General features: G+C 41.5%; 1 protein-coding gene across 1 annotated transcript in view; it reads right to left on the minus strand.

Moving 5' to 3' along the window:
* Positions 1-1,472: 1,472 nt before the first annotated feature.
* The window catches only part of FAM162B (family with sequence similarity 162 member B), a 39,491-nt gene continuing 18,120 nt past the window's right edge, over positions 1,473-22,843 (minus strand). Inside the window, exons 3-4 of the mRNA XM_069767975.1 lie at positions 14,649-14,757; positions 1,473-1,658 (exon numbers count right to left, since the gene is read on the minus strand). Of these exons, the coding sequence (XP_069624076.1) occupies positions 1,581-1,658; positions 14,649-14,757 (187 nt within the window). The 3' untranslated portion in view covers positions 1,473-1,580. The remainder of the gene's footprint in view (positions 1,659-14,648; positions 14,758-22,843) is intronic.

Consider the following 22,843-nt stretch of genomic DNA (forward strand, 5'->3'; position numbering starts at 1 on the left):
TTACAAGTGGCACTGGCTGAAGAAAGAGCCAGACTTAAATAGCCGAGCAGAAGAGACGATAAGTGGAGGCAGCTGATGACAGCTAACTCCAAGGAGCAGCCATACCACTAGAAACCACAAGAGGGAGCCCAAGAGCAGAACTCACAAAAGTGCCACTTACAACCACCGGAGGGAGCCCAAGAGCGGAATTCACAACAGTACTGGCTATTGGGCAAGCTGCAGCATGGTGATATAACTACTCCCACTCAGGCAGGAACAATGATTATCAACACCGCAGTCGCTACAACGACTCCCAAAGGCACAGCACACGGTATGCTGCCACCAGCTCGGTTTAAACGGGTCCGAAGCTAACCCAAAACAGTAGCATAATTCCCTTCAGAAGACTTTGGGTACATTTTAGAGCAGGAAGAACGAAAACTAGTAATTTATATATTTTACTCCGAAATTAAGGCAGTGTTTATAAAAAGGCATATAAAGATGTTACAATATAAAACAATTGAAAATATGTACAAAGGTAATTATAAAAATAACAGGGATTAAATAAGAAATCAACACTTACATGTGTTCAGATCATGGCAGGCAGAACCAGGCTAGTGGGCAGAGCTCCCATATGTCCCAGTTCATCAGGGCTAGCAGTCAGGGATCATCAGGTAAAACTAACTGCTGGGGGCCTGGCAGAAACTTATAAACCGCAGCCCATGACATCACCAACAGGACTGGTTTACTCAGACCCTCCTCTCTCCTCAGCCTTATAGTTTTCTCCAATAATTCTTATAATTTGTGTATTTTCGGTCCAGAACATGTCAGAATCATAACACACCCAGCATTCACCTTATTTTAAAACTGGCTTTCTAATGAGACCAAATTTGGGCTTGATGGGATGCATAGTTCCAGATAAATCCGTACTCTGTCCCTGTTGGAACTAGAAGCCCGTGTTTACCGTGGCGGATAGATCCGCCGATGGACGTTAACAATATGTACTTTTTATTTTCCTAGCCTAAATCGTTGGCCCAATATCTTGCAATATTAGGACAAAGAGCCTGATGTTTTAAAAGGGAGATCCGACCAGTTTCAGCTGGTACAACTGTCTATGCATCTATACCTATCGTAAAAATTCCTTTAGGAGGGGCATGAGGGGTTTGGGAGCTGAAAGTCAGGAATGTAGCAAGAAGCAATAAAAGCTCTTCTACACCCATTGAAAAGAAAAGCTAAACCCTGAAGTGAAGGGAGGTCAACGCCCACCCTATAGGTGCTGGCAGAGAAACTAAACTTATTATATACATTTTCCTCATACCTAGTTAGATATATTACACAGTTTGACGTATTTATATGTACTACGGGTTTCCGGAAAAAAAAAAGAAAAACCAATAATGAACAGCACACTTTAATTGTAGAAAAGTATAGTTTTGCATTGTGCATAGTGGAAGTATACCCAATGAGCTTTGAAGAGCAAATATATCATTGACCCTAAATAGGCAGAAACCAGAAATACTTTATTAAGTTGCAATATTGAATATGATTATAAAGTTGTGCTAAATTCAGGATTACTCTTTCTTTTTATCATGATCTATTGCACAGGTTTACTTTTCTGATTCTTTACGCCACTTTTCTTTCTTGGCTAGGTTCAGACTGGTGAGTGACTCATGACGTGCAGCAGCCTGCAATATAGAACCACATGTAAATTCAGAGATCAGGCTCGCTAGTTATCATTATTAGAGATGAGTGAATTTGTTCGGGTCCCTGCTTATTCGACAAGCTATAGCGCTTACCGAATAAGCTGCAACGGGAACCCGGATACCTGGATTGCGCCGGCTGATCAGCTGTGTGGCTCCACAGCTGCATGTGTTGCGGCTGTGTGACAGAAATTACACATGCATGGAGAGTCTGTTTGTTGGGCTCTCCATACATGTGCTGTGACAGTGACACAGCCATGACAAATGTAGCTGCGGAGCTGAACAGCCAGCACGTTCCATGTATCCGGGTTCCCGCTGCAGCTTATTCGGTAAGCGCTATAGCTTGCGGGATAAGCAGGGACCCGAACAAATTCACTCAACTCCAATCATTATTTTTATTAATAGAGATGTGCCTGGGTGTGGGTTACCACTAGAGTTTAGCGATTTAAAAAAAAAAATTTGGTTCTAATTACGATCGGTGGCAAATATTGAATTTGCAATATTCTCCGAACACAGAAAAAACGTAATTGGAGTCACTTGGAGTAGAAATGACTGAAGATGTTCTGAATTGATTGTCAAACATAAATTTGGCATGAATAGGGTACCAATATGGCACAAATAGGGCAAATTCTGATTTAGCAACCGATTCCGAACATATTCGCTCAACTTTAGTTACCACATATAAATACATACATAAAAGACAAAGATGGAAACTTGTGGTTGTCTTCATTAAAAAAGGAAATTATATCTCTGCAGAGCTGCAATGACAGTTCTGCTGACTTCTGAAATCAAATATTCTAAGATTTTCTGTTTTAATAAGGGCAGATTGAATACAATTTGGTCTACTAACTGGTGCTGAGCTAGTCTTCCTAATTTCTATTTGGGCAAATTCACTCAATAAGAATCTTATAATCTTGATGTGAATGGAATCTGGCGGGAATAAGTAAAACATATATATTCTTATATTCACTGCTCCTTGGCCTTCCCCCTTTGCTTCCCTTTGTTCCTATCAACTCCTTTTTGGCCATATTTTCCTTCTGTCCATTTTGCCGACCTCTTTCTTTTGATGCTGCCATTGACTTGGCCCTATGTGGTTACATACAGCCGGTGAAATTAGTGTTATTATTATTATTATTATTTATTATAGCGCCATTTATTCCATGGCGCTTTACATGTGAGACACGTCAACAATTTTCTAAGTAAATACATTTCTAAAGGTGCTAATGACATGAAATTCTCATCAGATGTCGGTAACATCTCATCCAATCCACACAGGCAAAGAAATAAAAAATGAAGATAATCGAGCTCAGCAAACCATGAATATGCTTTAATTCATACAAAGTGCATAAGAGAGGACTAGATCAGCAGTACAGCCAGAAGGAATGCAACATCAACACATTCCGGATGACGGCCCACCCTTAGTCATGATGCTTGACATTGAATGAGTATATCCTTATACGAGGAAACTCGTATGCTGTGTTCCGGTGAACACATCGGTGTACTAATTAATTTTTCTCAATTGAAACTTGTGATTGCACATACATGATATACAAAATTTACATTGAAAATACACATTAAAAAAATACAAAAGTGCAGAGATTACGTATTTTTTGCATGTGTATTTTCTATGTAAATTTTGTAAATCGTGTGTGCAGTCACGAGTTATAATTGAGCCAATTAATTAGTACACCAATGTGTTCACTGGAACACAGCACAACATATAAAGAAATGCTCATTCAATTTCAAACATCATAACTAAGGGTGGGTTGTCACTTGGCTGTACTGTGGATCCTGTCTCTGTTATGCACCTTATATGAATAAAAGCCTATTCTTGATTTGTTGACCTGGATTATCTTCATTTTTTTGTTCCACGCCTTGATTTTCCAGGCCCCAAACACCTTCACAATGTCCTCTACTGTGAGCTGGATCTTATCTTGCAAATAAATCAAACCATATATGTTAATAAATAAAGTTATATGTCATAATGAGTAATGACACAGCGAAAATGAATAAGCTTACTGACTTGTACTTCATATAAATGCTTGCATGTCATTGACATTAATGACGTGGGGCCTAGTCAGTGGCAGCAGAGGTGTATCTAGATTTTTCAGCACCCAGGGAAATAATTAAGTTTGTTGTCCCCCTTCCCAGGCACATATGCGATTTGCACACTTAGGCTGAAGTTACACTACCGTAGAATACAGGCAGGTGCTATGCGAGAAAACATTGCATAGCACTCAGACCAGTGTTAATCTATGGGGCAGCTCTCATCACCGTTTATTTTCTCGGGCGTATTCAGCATGCGTGTTAAATCACAGCATGCTGCTATCGTCACTGAGACTCGGCCAAGACTCGCCACTGCAAGCCTATGAGTGTGAGAAAAAAAAATAGCACAGCACTCGGACCATGCAAGTGCTGTCCGATTTTTACGCACCACTGTCCTTTGAAAAGCCGGCTATTCATGTGCCGCATACAGTAAAATCACACTGATAGGTTAGAATAGAATAGATATATACACATAGAATACATAGATATATAGATGTCAGTAACACAGACACACATATATATACAGTGGGGCAAAAAAGTATTTAGTCAGTCAACAATGTGCAAGTTCCACCACTTAAAAAGATGAGAGGCGTCTGTAATTTACATCATAGGTAGACCTCAACTATGGGAGACAAACTGAGAAAAAAAAATCCAGAAAATCACATTGTCTGTTTTTTTAACATTTTATTTGCATATTATGGTGGAAAATAAGTATTTGGTCAGAAACAAAATTTCATCTCAATACTTTGTAATATATCCTTTGTTGGCAATGACAGAGGTCAAACGTTTTCTGTAAGTCTTCACAAGGTTGCCACACACTGTTGTTGGTATCTTGGCCCATTCCTCCATGCAGATCTCCTCTAGAGCAGTGATGTTTTTGGCTTTTCGCTTGGCAACACGGACTTTCAACTCCCTCCAAAGGTTTTCTATAGGGTTGAGATCTGGAGACTGGCTAGGCCACTCCAGGACCTTGAAATGCTTCTTACGAAGCCACTCCTTCGTTGCCCTGGTGGTGTGCTTTGGATCATTGTCATGTTGAAAGACCCAGCCACGTTTCATCTTCAATGCCCTTGCTGATGGAAGGAGGTTTGCACTCAAAATCTCACGATACATGGCCCCATTCATTCTTTCATGTACCCGGATCAGTCGTCCTGGCCCCTTTGCAGAGAAACAGCCCCAAAGCATGATGTTTCCACCACCATGCTTTACAGTAGGTATGGTGTTTGATGGATGCAACTCAGTACTCTTTTTCCTCCAAACATGACAAGTTGTGTTTCTACCAAACAGTTCCAGTTTGGTTTCATCAGACCATAGGACATTCTCCCAAAACTCCTCTGGATCATCCAAATGCTCTCTAGCAAACTTCAGACGGGCCCGGACATGTACTGGCTTAAGCAGTGGGACACGTCTGGCACTGCAAGATCTGAGTCCATGGTGGCGTAGTGTGTTACTTATGGTAGGCCTTGTTACATTGGTCCCAGCTCTCTGCAGTTCATTCACTAGGTCCCCCCGCGTGGTTCTGGGATTTTTGCTCACCGTTCTTGTGATCATTCTGACCCCACGGGGTGGGATTTTGCGTGGAGCCCCAGATCGAGGGAGATTATCAGTGGTCTTGTATGTCTTCCATTTTCTAATTATTGCTCCCACTGTTGATTTCTTCACTCCAAGCTGGTTGGCTATTGCAGATTCAGTCTTCCCAGCCTGGTGCAGGGCTACAATTTTGTTTCTGGTGTCCTTTGACAGCTCTTTGGTCTTCACCATAGTGGAGTTTGGAGTCAGACTGTTTGAGGGTGTGCACAGGTGTCTTTTTATACTGATAACAAGTTTAAACAAGTGCCATTACTACAGGTAATGAGTGGAGGAAAGAGGAGACTCTTAAAGAAGAAGTTACAGGTCTGTGAGAGCCAGAAATCTTGATTGTTTGTTTCTGACCAAATACTTATTTTCCACCATAATATGCAAAAAAAATGATAAAAAAACAGACAATGTGATTTTCTGGATTTTTTTTTCTCAGTTTGTCTCCCATAGTTGAGGTCTACCTATGATGTAAATTACAGACGCCTCTCATCTCTTTAAGTGGTGGAACTTGCACTATTGCTGACTGACTAAATACTTTTTTGCCCCACTGTATATATATATATATATATATATATATATATATATATAAATATATATACAGTACAGACCAAAAGTTTGGACACACCTCACTTAAAGATTTTTCTGTATTTTCATGACTATGAAAATTGTACATTCACACTGAAGGCATCAAAACTATGAAATAACACGTGCAATTATATACTTAACAAAAAAGTGTGAAACAACTAATATTATGTCTTATATTCTAGGTTCTTCAAAGTAGCCACCTTTTGCTTTGATGACTGCTTTGCACACTCTTGGCATTCTCTTGATGAGCTTCAAGAGGTAGTCACCGGGAATGGTTTTGCCTTCACAGGTGTGCCCTGTCAGGTTTAATAAGTGGTATTTCTTGCCTTATAAATGGTGTTTGGACCATCAGTTGTGTTGGGCAGAAGTCTGGTGGATACACAGCTGGTAGTCCTACTGAATAGACTGTTAGAATTTGTATTATGGCAAGAAAAAAGCAGCTAAGCAAAGAAAAACAAGTGGCCATCGTTACTTTAAGAAATGAAGGTCAGTCAGTCCAAAAAATTGGGAAAACTTCGAAAGTGTCCCCAAGTGCAGTGTCAATAACCATCAAGTGCTACAAAGAAACTGGCTCACATGAGGACCGCCCCAGGAAAGTAAGACCAAGTGTCACCTCTGCTTCTGAGGATAAGTTTATCCGAGTCACCAGCCTCAGAAATCACAGGTTAACAGCAGCTCAGATTAAAGACCAAGTCAATGCCACACAGAGTTCTAGCAGCAGACACATCTCTACAACAACTGTTAAGAGGAGACTTTGTGCAGCAGGCCTTCATGGTAAAATAGCTGCTAGGAAACCCCTGCTAAGAACAGGCAACAAGCAGAAGAGACTTGTTTGAGCTAAAGAACACAAGGAATGGACATTAGACCAGTGGAAATCCGTGCTTTGGTCTGATGAGTCTAAATTTGAGAACCACCATGTCTTTGTGCGACGCAGTAAAGGTGAACAGATGGACTCTACATGCATGGTTCCCACCGTGAAGCATTGAGGAGGAGGTGTGATGGTGTGGGGGTGCTTTGCTGGTGACACTGTTGGGGATTTATTCAAAAAAGAAGGCATACTGAACCAGCATGGCTACCCCAGCATCTTGCAGCAGCATGCTATTCCATCCGGTTTGCGTTTAGTTGGACCATCATTTATTTTTCAACAGGACAATGACCCCAAACACACCTCCAGGCTGTGTAAAGGCTATTTGATCAATTTCACATGCTGTTGTGCAAATGGAATAGACAACAGATGAAAATTATTGGCAATTATCAAGACACCCCCTTTAAAGGAGTGGTTCTGCAGGTGGGGACCACAGACCACATCTTAGTACCAATGCTTTCTGGCTGATGTTTTGGTCACTTTTGAATCTTAGTTTTGATTTCACACTCATGGTAGCATGAGACGGATGCTACAACCCACACAAGTGGCTCAGGTAGTGCAGCTTATCCAGGATGACACATCAATGCGAGCTGTGGAAAGAAGGTTTGCTGTGTCTGTCAGCGTAGTGTCCAGAGGCTGGAGGCGCTACCAGGAGACAGGTCAGTACACCAGGAGACATGGAGGGGGCTGTTAGAGGGCAACAACCCAGCAGCAGGACCGCTACCTCAGCCTTTGTGCAAGGAGGAACAGGAGGAGCACTGCCAGAGCCCTGCAAAATGACCTCCAGCAGGCCACAAATGTGTGTGTGACTGCACAAACAGTTAGAAACCGACTCCATGAGGAAGGTCTGAGTGTCCGACGTCCACAGATGGGGGTTGTGCTCACAGCCCAACACTGTGCAGGACACTTGGCATTTGCCACAGAACACCAGGATTGCCACATTCGCCACTGGTGCCCTGTGCTCTTCAAAGATGAAAGCAGATTCACACTGAGCACATGTGACAGACATGACAGAGTCTGGAGATGCCGTGGAGAGCGATCTGCTGCCTGCAAGATCCTTCAGCATGACCGTTTGGCAGCAGGTCACTAATGGTGTGGGGTGGCATTTCTATGAAGGGCCGCAGAGCCCTCCATGTAATTGCCAGAGGCAGCCTGACTGCCATTAGGTACCGAGATGAGATCCTCAGGCCCCTTGTGAGACCATATTCTGGTGTGGTTGGCCCTGGGTTCCTCCTAATGCAGGACAATGCCAGACCTCATGTGACTGGAGTGTGTCAGCAGTTCCTGCAAGAAGGCATTGAAGCTATGGTCTGGCCCGCCCGTTCCCCAGACCTGAATCCGAAGAACACATCTGGGACCTCATGTCTCGCACCATCCACCAACGTCACATTGCACCACAGACTGTCCAGGAGTTGGCAGATTTATTTTTTTGAGCAGTGTATATTACATACATACATAGATAGAAGAAAAGCTGGCAATTCATCTGCTGTGATCTGTAAAATTACTGCAGGAGCCGACAGGATAGAAGAGACGGATCACATACAGTAAATGCAAAGGGAATAGGTAGATATATAGATGTCAGTGACAAATACAGCTAGATCAGTGTGTGTGTGTGCAAATTGCTGGACATGTATTTAATAAACGATTATTGGGCTCCCGTGCAATTTTCGTAACCAGCAGAGGGAAAGCTGAGGGCATTAGGGGAGATGTTTATAGCCTAGGAAGGGGGTATTACCCATGGAGCTTCCCAGGCTACTAATCCATCTCTTCTATCCTGTCAGCTCCTGCAGTGATTTTACAGAACACAGCAGATGCATTGCCGTATGTAAAAGCTCATGTTAAAAATCGCATTGCAATCTGATAGAAATCGCACTGCATTCAGATGTAAATCGGATGCTAGTTGTGAAAAATTGCATTGTACTTGCATGGCACTCGCTTGACACTCGTATACACTCATGTGACTCGGCAGGGAGACTCGGAACTATTTTTCATATGTTTAGTGTGACTACGGCCTTATTCACGTGCCGACGAGTTGCTCTCCCTAATTCTCTCAATGTTCAGGGAAAACTGAGAGAAGCAGGAAGAAAAGCTACTTGTCATATGACCATCAGTAGGAAAATCCCATGTGAGTGAAATTGCCATGTGATAACTGCTAGAACTAGCCATCAGTACTGAGTCGTTATAGTGAGTATATTACACGCTGTTAGGATTGGCATGCTACAGGGCTTCATTTTGTAATTATAGGGCTTGTCCAGGTCTGAGATGAAAGTCTTAATTTAGTCTATGTGACTGACGGCTTCTGAATTCTTACAGTGTATGCACTGCACACTTTTAGGATTCTCCCTTACCAGTGGCAAGAGTGGACGGTCATGTCAGCACAAGTATACAGTGGGGGAAAAAAGTATTTAGTCAACCACCAACTGCGAAAGTTCTCCCGCTTAAAAAGATGAGAGACGCCTGTAATTGACGTCATAGTTAGACCACAACTATGAGAGTCAAAATGAGAAAACAAATACAGAAAATCACCTGATTTGGCAAGATTTAATTTGCAAATTATGGTGGAAAATAAGTATTTGGTCACCTAAAAACATGCAAGATTTCTGGCTCTCAAAGACCTGTAACTTCTTCTTTAAGAGGCTCCTATGTCCTCCACTCATTACCTGTAGTAATGGCACCTATTTGAACTTGTTATCAGTATAAGACACCTGTCCACAACCTCAAACAGTCACACTCCAAACTTTACTACGGTGAAGACCATAGAGCTGTTGAAGGACATCAGCAATAATAAGAAAATGGAAGACATACAAGACCACTGATAATCTCCCCTGATCTGGGGCTCCACACAAGATCTCACCCTGTGGGGTCAAAATGATCACAAGGACGGTGAGCAAAAATCCACACGGAATGACCTGCATGGAGCTGGGACCACCGTAACAAAGGCTACCATCAGTAACACTACACCACCAGGGACTCAGATCCTGCAGTACCTGATGTGTCCCCCTGCTTAAGCCAGTACATGTCCGGGCCCGTCTGAAGTTTGCTTGAGAACATTTGGATTATCAATAAGAGTATTGGGAGAATGTCATATGGTCTTATGAAACCAAAGTAGAACTGTTTGGTAGAAACAAAACTTGTCGTGTTTGGATGAGACAGAATGTGAGTTACATCTAAAGAACATCATGCCTACTGTGAATCATGGGGGTAGCAACATCATGCTTTGGCACTGTTTATTTGCAAAGGGACCAGGATGACCGATCCGTGTGCATGAAAGAATGAATGGGGCCATGTATCATGAGATTTTAAGGGCAAACCTTCTTCCTTCAGCAAGGGCATTTAAGATGAAACGTGGATGGTTCTTTCAGCATGATAACAATCCCAAGTATACTGCCAGGGCAATGAAGTAGTGGCTTTGTAAGCAGCACATGAAGGTCCTAAAGTGGCCTACCCAGTCTCCAGATCTCTACCCCATAGAAAAGCTTTGGAGGGAGTTGAAAGTCCGTGTTGCCCAGCGATAGGCCCAAAACATCACTGGTCTAGAGGAGATCTGCATGGAGGAATGGGCACACATACCACCAACAGTGTGTGCCAACCTTTTGAAGACTTACAGAAAACATTTGACCTCTGTCATTGCCAACAAAGGATATATAACAAAATATTGAGATTAACTTTTGTTGATGACCAAATACTTATTTTCCACCATAATTTGCAAAATAAATCTTGCCAAATCAGACAAGGTGATTTTCTATATTTGTTTTCTCATTTTGACTCTCATAGTTGTGGTCTACCTATGATGTCAATTACAGGCCTCTCTCATCATTTTAAGTGGGAGAACTTGTACAATTGGTAGCTGACTAAATACTTTTTTTCCCCCATTGTATGATTTGTATACTTCTGGCAACATTCTGGCTAGATGTGGACAGCTTTGCTCCGTTAATTTTCATTGAGAGAGAACATGCATGTCTAGTCAGCACATGACCACATGCATGCAAATTGCCATCACCAGAGACTCCTGACAGCATGCTGTGTGCACTCTGATTGTTCAGAGGTTTGCAGTCACATAGAATGACTGCAGACATATCACAAACTTGGACATCCCCTTTAATACTACTAACATAAATAAAAATATTAGAATTGGTTAGCATCACCAAAAAACTGCATCCAGGTACCTGATAGATTACTTTGTCTCTGATTGGAGTAATTCTCTTTCTTTTCTTCATCTTGTACAGACTCCATGATGAGTTTTCTCATCCACAGCTCTTCTCTGCATACTTCCATTTTCTCCTGTATTCCATGTACAAAATATACCTCCCACACTGTCCCTCTTATGGTACATGCCCTGCACCCTGCCCCCTCTTCACACTGTCCTCTTTATACTTCACACCCTATAGGACCCAGTGTCTATATTGTGCCCCCCCATCAAACTCCCCCTCGTCGGTATACTGTCCTTTCTTGGTGGTGCCCTTAAACTGTCCGACCATGCTACCCCCAACCCCCAACACTACTCAGTCTTTATTCTGTCTTCTCAAACATTTCCCCTCCCTCTTCATACTGTCTCCTCTCACATCCCGCATGCTAACCAAACTATCTCATCATATATTTACCCCTTCACTCCATACTGCCTCCTCACACATCACCCTTACTCCCCACACTGTCTGCACACCTCCCATTATGCTTGTTCCCCGTACTGTGTCTGCACACATCCAATCACCCTTGCTCCCATACTGTGTCTGCATACATTTCTCTCTTCACTATTCATGCTGTATCTGTACTGTGATGCAGTGACCCATGTAACAGGTAGGGGGCGCTGCATGGTCTCCCCAGTATGCACACAGAGGTGTATTGAGGCCATGAGAGTGCATGGCAGTTGCATGCATGGCTGTGGTAATAAGACAATGCCGGCATTGTGATGAATGGATGATATGTGTGTCGCAGAGGAGAATACTCTGCGCTGCCAGCCTGAAGTGATGTGGTGTTCTGGGACCTATAGTCCCACAAGTATGATGCATGTTGTATAATAGTCATGGGAGGTTTGGCAGGGCTAGTTATGTGAAATGGGCGGGACAAACTAGCCACACACCCACACTCCCACCCAGGGGAGTGGTTCAAGGTATATAATGTGACCAGGGTGTGGGTCACATGGGCCTGTGGATGGTCGCTGTGAGTTTCCTGTTTGAAGCCTGTGTTGGAAGACCTGGGAGGAGGCTTCCTGAAGAGCACATGATGGGGCTTCAGACCTGGTGGCCTGGGTATTGGACAGTCCCGGCTGGGGATGGACGTCTTGAATAGTACCCGAACTGGCCACCTGAGTAACCTGGGTGTTGGGAGGTCCTGGGAGTAGGACCGGATCCCTGAACAGCATGAGGTGAGGACAGGTATCTGCAGAGCCAGTGACAGCTACTGTGTGGGGAAGCTACAGTTCTTCGGTGGGTCTGGACTGACTAATGTGTGACGACCAGGCAAGTTGGTGATCCCCGTGAGGCAGCCTTCCCAAGAGAGAGGACTGACAAGGAGTCAGCAGGTGGGGCAGGAGCTCCCAGAAGGTACCATAGTTTGTTGGTGCTAATTGTGATATGAACTGTGTGGTAACCCATGGCAACTGGTCAAAGGTGGACCAGCGTGTTTAGTTACCGCAGACTAAAGATCTGAGACTTGATGTTGTGTCCTGGTCCAGTGTGTAAATGGACTGCTCATGATGTGGTTTATGATACTTTAATAAACCAAATGAACTGTTTTGTTTGGAAAAACCGTGCCCGTGTACGTTAATCCCGTGCCTAGCGAGTGTCCCCCAACACACTCAGTAAGAGCAATCTTACAGTACCCATACCCCAACTCGCTTCCCACACTGAGTCCCTATACATTAACTCTTTGCTCCCTGTACTGTGTTCTCACCTGTCATCCCCATTTTGTGTCTGCACAATCCCCCCACTCACCATACTGTCTGCACCCATCTCCCCTACTCACCATACTGTGTCTACACCTGTCCCCCATACTATTTCCTTATACATGCCCCATCTCACCTCTTGCTTTTCACACTGTCTTCAAATTTCTCCCGATTTCCATATTGTGTCTGCACCTGTCTCTTCTTTGCTCCCCAAACTTGTGTCCTCAAATTTCCCCACTTGCACTAAATCTTTCCCAACCTGTTACGCCTAATCTCCCCACCCCTCCCCCACACTAAATTTCCCTAAGTCCTCTCCCCCACACAGTAAATATTCCTACACACAGTAATACTCCTCCACAAACAGTAAATCTCCCATCCAACAGTAAATCTCCCACAGGGCAAATCTCACCCACGCTAAACCCCCTTACACTAAATCTCCCCACACTAAATATCCCCCGTTACACTGAATCTTCACTGTCTTAAGCTCCACTGTAGCACTTACCATCAATGTTCTTCATGCCTCTGCTCGCCAGCAAGTGACGTCAGCACTGTAATCACATGATCTGATCACATCACATCACCCTTACCTGGCGGTCAGAGCTTCAATTGTACTTGTGCCTGAAAGACACTAGTACAGTTGTTCACTGGCAGCCGGCTCACTGCACCATCTCTTAGCTGGCTGTCAGCTTGACAGCCAGCTCAGAGAACGGTCGACTACCAGTTCGGGGGCGCAAAATGAAGCGGCACCCCCAGCCGGCTGTGCCAGGGGCAAATGACATGCCTGCCACCCCTAAATACGCCACTGAGTAGTGTCAACCATCAGAAAACCCAAAAGATTTAGAAGGCCAAAGAGGAGTTATCATAGGACTGGGTGGGGAGCTATGGCAGCAGTACAGGTAGAGAGGGGACAAGGAGAGAAGAGTATAACATTTTACTGCCAGATGGCTGATATTTTTTTGGATTCACACAAATCAAATTTGTTTTTTTTATAATTGAATATTTTAGAAAGTGCATAACAAAATCAGTTACTCTATTATCAATTTGCTCATGCCTACTTCTAACCTTCCTGGATGAAGGACATTATAAGATCTCATGAAAGCTTTTACTTATGTGTCTGTCGATAATCTGTCCACTCGTTTTAAGGCAGGTGGCATAACACATTCACAAGATATGATAAACAATGTAACACATGTTGGCACATACATAAACACATAATATTTAGGCAGCTTTATCGCTAGCAACCACTGACTTGCAGCAAATAGTCAAATGTATATGACCTTTAAGGTATGTTCACACTTCCCTTTTTTGCATGGAATTTTGGAGCAGATTCTTTTCCAAAATCCACATGAAAACCGTTTTGAATAAGCTTCCTATGAATTTCAATGGAAAAACTTGACTATATGTAAAAGTAAAGGTATGTTCACACAGGATTTTTGATGAGGAGTTTATGGTTGAAAAATCAAAATTCAGATACTACATTTTTTTAAAGGTTTTTGGAGAGGTTTTTTTTTTCATATGTTTTTTATTGATTTAGTAGTTATATTTGGCAAGTTTTTTTTTGTTAATCACCTCAAGGAATGATGTTGCTTTTCTCATGTGGGAAATAAAAACAGAACCATGTACATTGTAGTCGTGCTTTCTCATTGAAGTAAATGGAAAATTTATTCAAAGAGCCCTTGGAATAGAATCCGTTCAAAACTTCGCTTAAAATCTCTACACTTAACCGGAAAATTGAAATAAGTTGTCAGTTGTGAGTCAAAGCTGAAAGGCTAACATAAGTAATATTTTAATAGTCTAATTTTCATATACCAGCAGGTGGCGCTTGACATCATCAGATTTTACACTTCGGACCAAGCGGGTTTACGTTGTCTAATGGTGCTTAGTGATTTTTAAATCCTTTAATGTAGACTTGTTTACTGTGGGATTGTACGATGGCTAATAATTGTGGGCCGAGCTGCGCATCTAGCTGTACATCCAGATAAGATACATAGAGAAGTGAATGGCCTCTCAGTTTACTTACCTTCTTACCGGATGCAATCACAGCAAAGCAGGCTACGATAGTGATTGCAATCATAAAGTAGCAAGCCTGAATGCGTGCCTTGTTCCGAGCCCGGACCAGCATTTCCAACCTATATATAAGATGGAAGTATAAAGCAGTGAAGGCAACATTTACTTTATGTCTTTCTCTTAATTTATATATATATATATATATATATATATATATATATATATATATATACAAAATTACCCTACAAATATAGCTCTTATGGACAGGGTCACCATACTTTTTTGCTTTAATTATTGTATTTAAGTCTTTAACTTTGTTACTTATGACTTGTATATGAACTGTTGAATTGTAAAGTGCTGTGGAATGTTTGCACTATATAAAGTTTATTATATATGTTTGTATATACATTGCCGTTACAAAAAACTTTTTTAAAGGTCAGACTTTTGGGTGAGAGAATTTAACCTTATTGATGGAGTAAAAATACAGATATCTTCATTTATGTGATCAATTTAAATGACTGGAAAATGTGTTCTTAAAATATAGCATTTATTGAATGTATTAAGTGTTATTTTCCGCTGCTATTTTTGTTAATAGCAGACTGTAAATCGCTGTGAATATGATGGCGCTACATAAGTAAGCATAATAGATAAATGTTATGTTTTTTATTTTTTCACTCTACTGTAGGTAGGCTCTTAAAAAAGGATATGTGAGATCTAAAATTCAGAAAAGTGTTTAAACTCAAAAATTACAAAAACATTAATTATTTAATGACCGTCTCATAGACATCTTTACGGGGACCTTTTAACCCCTTGCGATATTCTGTTTTTGCATTTTCTTTTTTTCGCTCCCCTTCTTCCCAGAGCCATAACTTTTTTTTTATTTTTCTGTCAATATGGCCTTGTGAGGGCTTCGTTTTTGTGGGGCAAGTTATAGTTTTGAACGTCACTGTCAGTTTTACTATATAATGTTCTGGAAAATGGGGAAAAAATTCTAAGTTATTTATTATTATTATTATTATTATTATTTATTTAACTGACCTGCCATTATCATTCTCCAGGTCATTATGTGTTTGCATATACCAAATATTTATAGATTCTTTTTTATTTAAGTAGTGAAAAAAATAAAAAGATTGTTAGAAAAAACAAATTGGCGCCATTTTCTAAGACCCATAGCATTTATTGGAGACTGGGTGGGGCTTATTTTTTGCACGCTGAGCTGACATTTTTATTGATACCATTTAGGGGTAGATACAATGCTTTGATCACCTGTTATTACATTTTATTTCAATGATGCAATGACCAAAAAAAACATAATTTTTCGATTTTTTTTCTCATTATGCCTGGTTGCTAGGCAACCCCACATGTACTTATGCTGGCTAACAGATGTAAATCATTCAGCTGCGGCAAGAAAATCGAAATCTCCGAGCACTAAAAAATACTCGGAGGACCCCGGAGCGTGCTCAAGAAATCTCGGGTAACGAGTATATTCGCTCATCACTAGACTGTAGCCAACCTCCCTGGATGTGGCCGCAGGAGGAAAATTGATGCTAAATCGAAGAGATGGATAATACGAATGGTAACAAAAGAGCCCAGAAAAACTACTAAACAAATTAAAGGTGAACTTCAAGCTCAAGGAACATCAGTGTCAGAGCACACCATCTGTCATTGGATGAGCCTAAGTGGACTTCATGGGAGATGACCCAAGGAGGACACCATTGATGGAAAAATATCATAAAAAAGCCAGAGTGGAATTTGCCAAACTACATGTTGACAAGCCGCAAAGCCTCTGAGAGAATGTCCTATGGACAGATGAGACTAAAATGGAACTTTTTGGCAAGGCACATAAACTGTATGTTCACAGACAAAAAAATGAAACATATCAAGTAAAGAACACTGTCCCTACTATGAAACATGGAGGAGGCTCTGTTATATTCTGGGACTGCATTGCTGCATCTGGCACAGGGTGCCTGGAGTATGTGCAGGGTACAATGAAATCTCAAGACTATCAAGGGATTCTAGAGAGAAATGTGCTGCATAGTGTCAGAGAGCTTGGTCTAAGTTGCGGGTCATGGATCTTGCAACAGAATAATGACCCAAAGCACACAGCTAAAAACACCCAAGAATGTCTAAGAGGAAAACATTGCACTATTCTGAAGTGGCCTTCTATGAGTCCTGACCTAAATCCTAAAGAGCATCTTTGAAAAGAGCTGAAACATGCCATCTGGAAAATGCAACTTTCAAACACAAGACAACTGGATCAGTTTGCTCTTGAGGTGTGGGCCAAAATGCCTGTCGAGAGGTGCAGAAGTCTCATTGATAGTTGCAGGAATCGTTTGATTGCAGCGATTTCCTCAAAAGGTTGTGCAACAAAATATTAAGTTAAGGGTACCATAATTTCTGTCCATGCCTATTTCATGAGTTTTATTTAGAAAAAAAATTCTGTAGAAGCATGGTTGAAAAGCAATGTCTGACTTTCATTTGTTCATTTTCAAGTTTTTTTTAAATTTATTATTACCTTTGTCAGATTCAAGTTATTTTTGTGACCATTGTGGGTTTTTCTGTTATTAAACGAGGGGTACTAACAATTTTGACCATGTGTGTATAATCAATAAAGGGTTATATGTAGTCTTATAGTGCATAAGTTAGATATGGAGAATTATTTACAGTTTAAGGATAATAGTTTGAAATTACTATGGCATGCAAACAAGAGAAATAACAGTGTATTCCCTATAAATATATCCATAAACCAAATTGTAATGCTGTGATCTTGCCAAGAAATAACATGTGCTGGTATGAAGAAATGATTAAGTGCTTAGTGTCATTTTACCTCAGAAGACAGTAGCCAGGTAAGTCCTGTGGAGTGGTCACCTTAGCGTCCCCTCACGCAAATATGCCTACATGTGTACAGTCACTTAAAGACAGCCAGGTTAACCACTGATATCAGAGGGAGCATATGTCAATTTAAGCAGAGCTGCATGCTTTCGTGTTATTTGTCTTCCTGTTTCCAATTTTGAGACATATATGTTGTTTTTCATTTCATTTGTTTTTCATTTCATTTGATTTTCACAATTTTCATGTTTTGTACAGATAACCTTGATAAAGGCCAGAAAGACTGAAATGTTGACTTGCAATCTGTCTCACAAGTGTTGGCTCAAGAAACACACTACTTCAAATTTACTCTTATTTGATGCCAAAGGTTTTTTCTACATTTGGTTAAGCAGTATGTATGTAAGTGTAGGGGTTGCAAAAGACAGTATTATTACCCACACTCTTCCCGGTAAATTGATGACTCTTGTTTACTGTGTAAATACCATTGTAGTTTGCATACTGTAAGATGTGCATTATGTTGTATCTTAGGGAGAGTGCAGTTAGTAGTCAAGAAAAGCACATCCAGCCTATGAATGGCAGCGCTTCCCAGGACTCACATTCAAAGATGATATTTCATATTTTTTTATTTCATAACTTAAAATAGAAGAGATACAACGCGTTTCGGATACAGTATATATCCTTCTTCAGGTTTCATAAAAACACAGTACAAATCCTACTAGTATAAAATTCAATTGACAAAGGACACTAGATTGGGCACAATAGTGTATATAGTTAATTAATAGGAGGAGTCTGCTGTGGGTAAGGGTACCGTTACACTATACAATTTACCAACGATCACGACCAGCGATACGACCTGGCCGTGATCGTTGGTAAGTCGTTGTGTGGTCGCTGGAGAGCTGTCACACAGACAGCTCTCCAGCGACCAACGATGCCGAGGTCCCCGGGTAACCAGGGTAAACATCGGGTTACTAAGCGCAGGGCCGCGCTTAGTAACCCGATGTTTACCCTGGTTACCAGCGTAAAAAAAAAAAAACAGTACATACTTACATTCCGGTGTCTGTCCCTTGCCGTCTGCTTCCCGCACTGACTGACTGAAGGCCGTAAAGTGAAAGCACAGCACAGCGGTGATGTCACCGCTGTGCTCTGCTTTCACTTTACGGCCGACAGTCATAGTGCGGGAAGCAGACGGCAAGGAACCTGACGGACACCGGAATGTAAGTATGTACTGTTTGTTTTTTTTTACATTTACGATGGTAACCAGGATAAACATCGGGTTACTAAGCGCGGCCCTGCGCTTAGTAACCCGATGTTTACCCTGGTTGCAAGCAAACGCATCGCTGGATCGGCGTCACACACACTGATCCAGCGATGACAGCGGGAGATCCAGCGACGAAAGAATGTTCCAAACGATCTGCTATGACGTACGATTCTCAGCAGGGTCCCTGATCGCTGCTGCGTGTCAGACACAGCGATATCGTATGGATATCGCTGGAACGTCCTGAATCGTATCGTCGTAGCGATCAAAATGGCACTGTGTGACGGTACCCTAAGTCAGGAGCATTTCGTGAATGTAAGCAGAAAGCCAGGGAGCCCAAGACATCCTGTAGGGCTTTAGAGCCCGAGACAGTGACTCCGCAACGTTCAAGTAAAGAACCCAGTTGGTCCAGGGCCAGATAGTGTCTGAAGGCTACAGCAGGAACACGATGCAGGGCAGCACCAGGACGTGGTGGCTTACTACGTGGGCAGATGCCCTTATGTCTAGTGCGAAACAGACCGGGGAACCCCTAAAGTTAGTGAAGCTGCACAAGAGCGATGCTGCAGTACCGAATGGGTCGGTATGTCCCGGAGACACCCTGGGAGAAATGAGCGAAGGCACAGGGAAAGCGAAGGATGCATGCTGTGTGGCACCTTATGACATGGCTGTAACTGAAATGGACATAATGCATACTGAAGCAAGTAAATTTTGTCTCTTTCTGCATAACAATGCCAGTAGCAGAACTTCAGCCGAGCAGATGGGACCCTGATGGTGCAGAAGGTGTAGCAGAAGGTGCGCTGCAAAGGGGACATTATAATAATGTGGCGGGAGGCCAGGCCGTGATTGAGCAGTCTATGTCAGCCACGACTATGGCCCTAGCTCTCCCTCACACTAGTACTTGGATAAGAATAGAGTAATTAACCAAAGCCAGCATGGGTTTGTATAAAACAAGTCTTGTGTCAGCAAAGTATCTCATACTCCTTATTGAAAAATGACCAAATATGGGATTGACAACCTACGGTTACATAGATTCATAACTGGTTCAGTGATCATACTCAAAAAGCGGTAATAAATGGTTGCACATCAAATTGGAAGAGTGTTGCAAGTGGGTACCACAAGGCTCTGTCCTGGCCCCAGTGTTGTTTAACATTTTTATAAATGATCTAGATAATGGAACTGAAGGTAAACTAATCAAATTTGCAGATGATGCAAAGCTTGGAGGGATAGCTAACACTAAAGAAGACAAATTATTCAGGAGGATTTAGATAGGCATGTACAATGGTATTTAGCCTCGAGAAATGCAAGACTCTACATCAGGGTGAGAGAAATGAAAATTACATCTACAGAATGAGAGGAATAGAACTAAGCAATAGCACATGTGAAGAAGACTTTGGTAAACTAATAGATCACAGACTGCACATGAGTCAGCAGTGTGATTCAGCAGCAAAAAAGGCAAACACAGTTCTGGGATGTGTTAAGAGAAGCATAGAGTCTAGATCAAGTGAAGTAAATATTCCCCTCTACTCCTCCTTGGTTAAACCTTATTCTTAACCTTCGTCAGGCTGCATAATTTTACAACGTTAACAGGCTGCAGAGGTACAACTGTACCTTCATATATATTTTATTGAAATTTGGCCAATATATTCTGGACCAAAACTGCAGAGATGTCACAAAATTTCAGCCCTCTACGGCTTTTCGAAAAAAAAAAGTTATTGCAATTTTAAAACGGAATAGTTACAATTGTACCTACTCAGCCGGACGAAGGTTAATACAGTGTCCAGTTCTGGGCACATTATAAAAACTGGAGCAAGTTCAGAGAAGAGCTACCAGGATGGTGAACAGACTAAACTACGTCCTACGAGGAATGGTTAAAGGATTTAGGAATGTTTAGTTTGCAAAAAAGAAGGCTAAGAAGGGACTTAATAGCTGTCTACAAATCTGAAGGGATGACACAGTACAGAGGTATTATCCTTATTCTCATTTGGACATGGAAACACGAGAAACAATTAAATTAAACTGAAAGGGAGAAGATACAGATTAGATATTGGAAAAAACTTTGACAGTGAGCTTGATCAATGAGTGGAAGAAGTTGCCACAAGAGGTGGTGAGTTCTCTTTCAATGGAAGTCTTCAAACAGGCTGAACAGACATCTGTCAGAGATGGTTTAGTGAATCCTACATTGAGAAGGGGGTTGGACATGATGACCCTGGAAGTCCCTTTCAACTCTAACATTCAATGATTCTATGGACTCCTAAAATGCTCAGTGTAATTTTAAGGTGCAAAACTTAAAAAAAAAGATTGTGCTAGATGTGTTAAGAAATTACACCAACTTAATCAGGTCCAAGCTGTCCACTTTTTACTATATGGAGTTTGCATTGTGAAATAAACCGTCCAACTGCTTAACCCCTTAGTGACAGAGCCAATTTGGTACTTAATGACCAGGCCAATTTTTGCAATTCTGACCACTGTCACTTTATGAGGTTATAACTCTGGAACGCTTCAACGGATCCCGCTGATTCTGAGATTGTTTTTTCGTGACATATTGTACTTCATGTTAGTGGTAACATTTCTTCGATATTACTTGTGATTATTTATGAAAAAAACGGAAATATGGCGAAAATTTTTAAAATTTTGCAATTTTCAAACTTTGTATTTTTATGCCCTTAAATCAGAGAGATATGTCATGAAAAATAGTTAATAAATAACATTTCCCACATGTCTACTTTACATCAGCACAATTTTGGAAACAAAATGTTTTTTTGTTAGGGAGTTATAAGGGTTAAAAGTTGACCAGCAATTTCTCATTTTTACAACACCATTTTTTTTTAGGGACCACATCACATTTGAAGTCATTTTGAGGGGTCTATATGATAGAAAATAATGAAGTGTGACACCATTCTAAAAACTACACCCCTCAAGGTTCTCAAAACCACATTCAAGAAGTTTATTAACCCTTTACGTGCTTCACAGGAACTGAAACAATGTGGAAGGAAAAAATGAACATTTAACTTTTTTTTGCAAACATCTTAATTCAGAACCATTTTTTTTATTTTCACAAGTGTAAAAACAGAAATGTAACCATAAATTTTGTTATGCAATTTCTCCTGAATACGCCAATACCCCATATGTGGGGGTAAACCACTGTTAGGGCGCACCGCAGAACTTAGAAGTGAAGGAGCGCCGTTTGACTTTTTCAATGCAGAATTGGCTGGAATTGAGATCGGACACCATGTCACATTTAGAGAGCCCCTGATGTACCTAAACAGTGGAAACTCCCCACAAGTGACAACATTTTGGAAACTAGACCCCTTAAGGAACTTATCTAGATGTGTGGTGAGCACTTTGAACCCCCAAGTGCTTCACAGAAGTTTATAACGTAGAGCCGTGAAAATAAAAAATCGCTTTTGTTTACACAAAAATGATCTTTTCGCCCACAAATTCTAATTTCACAAGGGTAACAGGAGAAATTAGACCACTAAAGTTGTTGTGCAATTTCTCCTGAGTACGTCGATACCCAATATGTAGGGGTAAACCACTGTTTGGGCGCACCGCAGAGCTTGGAAGAGAAAGAGTGCCGTTTTACTTTTTCAATGTAGAATTGGCTGGAATTGAGATCGGACGCCATGTCGCGTTTGGAGAGCCCCTGATGTGCCTAAACAGTAGAAATCCCCCACAAGTGACCCCATTTTGAAAACTAGACCCCCCATGGAACTTATCTAGATGTGTGGTGAGAACCTTGAATGCCCAAGTGCTTCACAGAAGTTTATAATGCAGAGCCGTGAAAATAAAAAATATTTTTTTTTTCCACAAAAAAGATTTTTTAGCCACCAAATTTTTATTTTCACAAGGGTAACAAGAGAAATTGGACCCCAAAAGTTGTTGTCCAATTTGTCCTGAGTATGCTGGTACCCCATATGTGGGGGTAAACCACTGTTTGGGCGCACGGCAGAGCTCGGAAGGAAGGAGTGCCGTTTTGGAATGCAGACTTTGATAGAATGGTCTGCGGGTATTATGTTGCGTTTGCAGAGCCCCTGATGTACCTAACCAGTAGAAACCCTCCACAAGTGACCCCATTTTGGAAACTAGACCCCCCAAGGAACTTATCTAGATGTGTGGTGAGAACT

This window comes from Ranitomeya imitator, chromosome 5 (assembly GCF_032444005.1).
Source record: "Ranitomeya imitator isolate aRanImi1 chromosome 5, aRanImi1.pri, whole genome shotgun sequence".
Lineage (NCBI taxonomy): Eukaryota > Metazoa > Chordata > Amphibia > Anura > Dendrobatidae > Ranitomeya > Ranitomeya imitator.